Below are 6,026 nucleotides of genomic sequence, written 5' to 3'. Positions count from 1 at the left end.
CGCAGCTGGACGTGCTGGAGGCGCTTTTCGCCAAGACCCGCTACCCGGACATCTTCATGCGTGAGGAGGTGGCACTCAAAATCAACCTGCCTGAGTCCCGGGTGCAGGTAAGGTGGTGAGCATGGCCCCCACCCACTCCCCCAAGGGACCCCCCCGGCTGACACCTGGGCATGACCTGCCCCCTTTCCCTCCCCCGCCAGCCCGGCCCTGGTGGAACAGGGCGCCCAGTCCCCTCCTGGCCCTGCCTCACTTGTGCGTTTGGCCCAGAGGCGGCTCCGAGGGCCCACTTCGGACTCCACAGGCTCCTTTGATGCCTGCCTGCGGGAGTGGAAGGGGGGAAAGGTGCAGGCAAAGCCTCTGGGGGTGCCCTTGTGAGCAGGAGGCTGGCGCTGGGGAGGCGTGGGTCAGATGCTGTCCCCGGGCCGTTGCAGGGCTGGGCCAAGGGTAGTTGGGGGACACCTCCTCACACCCCCGATGGAAGGAGAGCAAACCTCTCTTCCTTCACCGCTTCAGCGGTCAGGTTTTATCTGAGCCAGCTGCCTTCTCATGGAGGCCCTGCCCTCCAGGCACCTTTCCTGAGCCCCATGGACAGGTTATGCCAGTTAAATGGCTGCATTGTCACCTCTGAGGCCTTTCCCTAGGGCACGTTGGTGACCAAACCCTCCAGTGCCCGTGCAGCCAAGAGGCCCGTTGCAGTCAGAGCAATGAGCTGAGGAAGGCTATCCTGGCTGAGTGGTACCCAGGTGCTGTCAGCACTGGGGCTGTGGATGGCCAGCTGGGAAAATCCATAGGGAGAGGCGGCTCAGGGTCCATTATCTCTTCTTTTTCTTTCGCCACTGAGCAAACTGGTTAGACCATGGGCCAAGGCTTTGTGGAGGCAAATGCTGAATAGCTTGCAGCTGGCAGTGCCTTGGAGAGTGGCGGAGGCCTTGCTGGAGGGCAGGGATGTGAGAGGTGGAGGAGACGGGAGCTAGAGGCAGCAGGCCTGAGCCCAGTGTCCCCGTAACACCAGCTCTGGGTGATCTGGTCTCCTTCAGAGCTAATCAGTCCCCCCATCCCATCCCTCATCTGTTAATCCCTGCAGGGCTCTGGGGGGCAGGATGGCTGGGTTGGGAAGGGCGGCAGGAGAGAAGGGAGGGGATGGCAGGTTGGAGGAACAAACAACGCGCTTTTAAACACACATTTTTCTTTGTTTCCCTAATTGTTTCCTCCATTTATCATGCTCTTTGTTTCTAATTAAGGGCTTGACTTCAATAGGACTTAAATGGGGGCTCCTGGGGCCCCCAGGCTGGCAAGCATAGCAAATGGTGAGGGCTGTTGTTTCCCCCCCAAAAAGTGACCTTATTAAGCAGTTTGATTTACCCATTTCTACTCGCTATTATTACTAATAATCCCAGCGAGCGGGACCCGCGGAGGCTTTCTTTAAACCAGCCCCGGCTAACAAGAGCTTTAATACACGAGTCCGTGGGCACTCACCCCCGGCCCTCTCGGAGGTGTCACTCACGTCACTAATCAGAGGCTTCTCTCCCTCTCTCCTTGTTCTCAAGGTGTGGTTTAAAAACCGTAGAGCCAAGTGCCGCCAGCAGCAGCAACAGCAGCAGAATGGCGGGCAGAACAAAGTGAGGCCTGCCAAGAAGAAGAGCTCCCCGGCCCGGGAAGTAAGTTCCGAGAGTGGGACCAGTGGCCAGTTCAGCCCCCCCTCCAGCACCTCAGTCCCAGCCATTTCCAGCAGCAGTGCCCCCGTGTCTATCTGGAGCCCAGCTTCCATCTCCCCACTCTCAGATCCCCTGTCCACCTCCTCTTCTTGCATGCAGAGATCCTACCCTATGACCTACACCCAAGCTTCAGGTTATAGCCAAGGATATGCTGGCTCAACCTCCTACTTCGGAGGTATGGACTGTGGATCTTACTTGACCCCTATGCATCACCAGCTGCCTGGACCAGGGGCCACACTCAGTCCTATGGGTACCAATGCAGTCACCAGCCATCTCAACCAGTCCCCAGCCTCCCTCTCCACCCAGGGCTATGGAGCTTCAAGCTTGGGCTTTAACTCAACCACCGATTGCTTGGATTATAAAGACCAAACTGCCTCCTGGAAGCTAAACTTCAATGCTGACTGCTTGGATTATAAAGACCAGACATCCTCATGGAAGTTCCAGGTTTTGTGAAGGCCTGAAGGAACCCTTTGTGATAATAAAATAATAATAATAAAAAAACACGCTGGGCTGAACATTCCCGTTTTAGTCAGGTCTTGGTTAAATTAAAGAGGAAAAAAGAGAGACAGTTGGTGTGATCATATCCAGATTCATCTCCTGCTCAGAAGCTCTGGAAAGGAATAGAGTGGAAATGAAGGAAGAAGGCCTTAAGTGGACAGATCATCTAGTGAGCAGAAAGAGACAGACCAACCTGTGTTCTTTATAGTTTTAGCCAATTGTTGGGTTTCTTTGTTTGAAAGGAATGGAAGAGCATTCCACCTATGGGCCAGTTAAAATAAATTGTCTAGGTTTTTATTTCTTTTGTGTGTGTGTGTGGAAAGATCCTTCACCCAGAGGTTTCCAGTGTGTTAGCCAACCCTTGGTTAAAATCTTTGGAATGGACAGCATCTCTCTTATCTTTCTCTCTCCTCCTCTGTCTCTCTCTTTCTCTTTCTCTCTCAAGCTCATTCAACTGTTTCATGCCCAACTTGCTAGTTGGCACTGAAAGACCTTGGTTCAGGGCTGTGTGGGTTGTGCTACTGATTGTCCTAGCTGCACTACTTTATTTAAAAAAAAAAAAAAAGAAGAAATAATGTTCATAAGGAGTCAATATGTAGTTTTTAAGAGACAATCAGTGTGTGTCTTATATAAATGGTACATCTGTGGTTTTTAATCTGTGCTAGACTTCAAAACTGTGATCTCCTGTATTGTATGCAACTGTGAACTCCGCATCAGCAGGGGTTCTGCTGTGATTTAAATAGGTTATAATTATAAGTGAAATTCAGAGCAACTGAGTTACCTATTATCATCTTAAAAATAAAACAAAATAAAAAAAAATCGCCTTGCACCAGAGGTGAGCTGCACTGAAACTTTTAACAACAAACTGTCTCTGAATGAAAGAGAAAGAACGAATACACACAAGGACACTAAACTCATCTGTAGTATCTTACTGTTGGCAGAGCAAGCAGTAAAAAATAAAACAGGACATTGGTCAATTGCTCTGACTTGATGAATTTAAACCGAGAAATTCATTGTCGTTTATGCTTGCAGATGTTAATTGAAAAAAAAAAGATATATATGCATAAACCTTTTTTTTCCTGGATTTGGCAGATATGTATAATTATATTAAAATGGTTCTAGCACACTTGGTGGTGGTCTTCCATTTTAATTGTACGCAGTGAATTGCAGAAAGGGGGAAAAGCTATTTTTTTAAAGCAAAGTTTAAAGCGGGGAGGCAAATGTCACTGCTGTCCTGAGCAGAGACAAAGGATCGTTTCATCTTCTTATCCCACTGAGTTTATTAGTTACCAACCTCCGACAGCTGTTTCCAATTTTTTGTTTGGGGGGGGTGGAAATCAGGGGCGATTAAAAAAAAAAATAAAAAAATGTGCAGTAGGAATTTCAGGCTGGTTGGGGGGACAAGTAGGTTGATATTTTCTGAGGAAACAGCACAGGCTGGAAGATCAGTGCCCATCGTCAACAGGGAAAAGCCTAAGACTTATCCCCTTTGGCCCAGGGGCTGCTCCTGTAAACTTTCTGCAGTAAGTGGGGATGGGTGGTGTGTAATGCGAATCTGAGAGTAATTCAGGCAGAAGTGATGGTTGAACAAAGGAGTTTGGGTGAAGCTTTAAAGGTGTAATTTTGAGAACCGAATACAAAGAGCCCTGGTCAGCTGCTGGGTTTTTTTGTTTTTGTTTTTAAATTAGTCCCTTTAAAAAAAATCTTTACCTGCTCTCTGCACCTTTCTCACACACAGCCAGGCAAAAACCAAGCAGAAAGGCTGTCAAATCACGATCGGTTTTTTAGTGCATTGAAAATAGACTTCCAAAAAAAAAAAAAAACAAAAAAAAACCACAACAAAAGAGCGAGGAAGTTGAATCCCTGCATTTTATTTCTGTATCTCATACACCCGGCTGTCATGTGCATTTTTTTTTCAGGCTCTGAGGATGCCTACGATCAAAAAAAGACCTTGTGTGTCGGGGGTTTGTTTGGTTTGGTTTTCTTTTTTTCCTTCCCTCTCCGTTTGCTGAAGGATGGATGGGGTAGTTTCCTCCCTGCCCTGAAGCCACTTGATCGCCACATTGACCAGACCTGATGGCAGAGTCACTTGCCTGCAGTTTCTATTCGTTAAAAGGAACTAAAGGGAGCGACTTTCTCCCCAGACCTACACAGTTTACCGCGTACATAATCTCTTGCTTATATTTATTTCATAGCTTTTTTTTTTTTTTAACAGTCTAAATTTATTGTATAAATGATGCAGGATCCAAGCATGGAAAATAACACGTTGACCAGACCGGATGGCAGTGTCACTGCCCTGCAGTTTCTAGTATTTAAAGGGAGCGACTTTCTCCCCAAACCTCGTTTACTGGCTACAACATCTCCCCGCTCATTTTGTCTTTTTTTTTTTAGTAGCCTAAACCCACTTGTATAAATGATGCAGGTTCCTGTACACAGGATGCAGGGTCCGGCCACATTGCCCAGACCTGATGGCAGAGTCACCCCACTGCAGTTTCTACTGAAAAGGAACTAAAAGGAGCAAATCTCTCCCCAAACCTCCACAATTTACTGCCTACAGCAGCAGCTCCCAAACTGGGCCGTTCAAAACGATATCACCTTAGCTACCGCCCACAAATGGCTCAGTTCAACCTTAAGTATCACCAGCAAATTTTGGTGGGGTAAAGCCACTATAAGAAATCTGTTAACGCTACCACCGACAGGTCGGCTGCGTCCCACTGGTGGTCCCTGCGCCGCAGCCGCTGGCCTACACCTCTCCTTCCCATTTCGCTGGATTTTTCTTTTACGAGTTTTATTTTAGCAGCCTAAAACCACCTGCATAAACCACGCAGGTTCCTGGAGAAGCGACGCAGGGCCCAAGCACGGGGAACAACGCTCGGCTCGCACCGGTGCTTTTCTCTTTCGGCTGCGCGGCAGAGGCAGGGCAGAGGCACCTGTCCAGACTGAAGGAGAGAGCCGGAGGGGCAGGAGGCGGGTAGAGGCACCTTCATAGGCTCACCCAGGGAGCGAGAGGCAGAGACGGGGCTGGAGCCAGGCTGAAGCTCGCTGCCCCGCGGTGCAGGCGAAGGCAGCGGGAGCCGGGCCGCAGCGCCCGCCCGCCACCTGTTACTAGTGAAATAACCGCGGGGCGGGGGGGGGGGGCGGCCCTTCCCCCCCCCGGGGGGGCCCGCCCCCCCCCCCGCCCCTCCCGCAAGCGCCGGGCGGGCTGCTGCGGGTCTCGTGGCAAAGGCGAAGCAAGGCTGCGGGAGAAGCGGCTTCCCCGGGCCCGCCCGAGAGCAGAGACCGCTCACGGCTCCGGACTCCCGACGGGACGTCCCGGCCGCCCCCGCACCAGGCCTCGAGTCCGGGTTCCCATCACCCCCCGCGGGGCTCGGCCCTGCTGTTCCCATCACCCCCCGCGGGGCTCGAGCCTGGGCCTCGGGCCTGCTGTTCCCATCAGCCCCTGCGGGAGTGGCGCCTGCGGCCCGGCTCGTCGCCCCCACGACGCGAGCTTGCGGCCCCCACTGCTGGGCTTCAGACCTCCCTCCCTGCGGCAGCTCCTCCTGGGCCCGTCTGCAGCAAGGTGCCTGGTCTCCCCGCCCCATCCAGTCGCAGCCCTTATCCTGGCTCGCTCGCCAGGTCCAGGACCAACCAAGAGCTAGGGGTGCAGAAGGTGCGCGCAGAGGGGACAGGCTGCCTAGCCCACCCCTGTCTCCTGGGCAGGCCCTGGGGACCGCCTCACCCTGCCTCCCCTGTACTGTGGGGGCCCTGGAGCTCCAGGCCCAGCCCTCCGGCCATGCCCACGCACAGAGGGGCCCTGCCCAGCGCCCTGGGAGA

The 6,026-nt window shown here is 52.2% G+C and overlaps 1 protein-coding gene across 1 annotated transcript in view; it reads left to right on the top strand.

The window, feature by feature from the left end:
• OTX2 (orthodenticle homeobox 2) overlaps positions 1 to 3,299 on the top strand; it is a 5,473-nt gene extending 2,174 nt beyond the window's left edge. Inside the window, exons 2-3 of the mRNA XM_019551166.1 lie at positions 6 to 107; positions 1,548 to 3,299. Coding sequence (XP_019406711.1) covers positions 6 to 107; positions 1,548 to 2,168 — 723 coding nt within the window. The 3' untranslated portion in view covers positions 2,169 to 3,299. The remainder of the gene's footprint in view (positions 1 to 5; positions 108 to 1,547) is intronic.
• The last annotated feature ends 2,727 nt before the right edge of the window (positions 3,300 to 6,026 follow it).

Source organism: Crocodylus porosus, unplaced genomic scaffold (genome assembly GCF_001723895.1).
Source record: "Crocodylus porosus isolate Cpor-Errol unplaced genomic scaffold, CroPor_comp1, whole genome shotgun sequence".
Taxonomy (NCBI): domain Eukaryota; kingdom Metazoa; phylum Chordata; order Crocodylia; family Crocodylidae; genus Crocodylus; species Crocodylus porosus.
The sequence above is the reverse complement of the archived record's forward strand: the minus strand, read 5'-3'. Positions and strand labels throughout refer to the sequence as shown.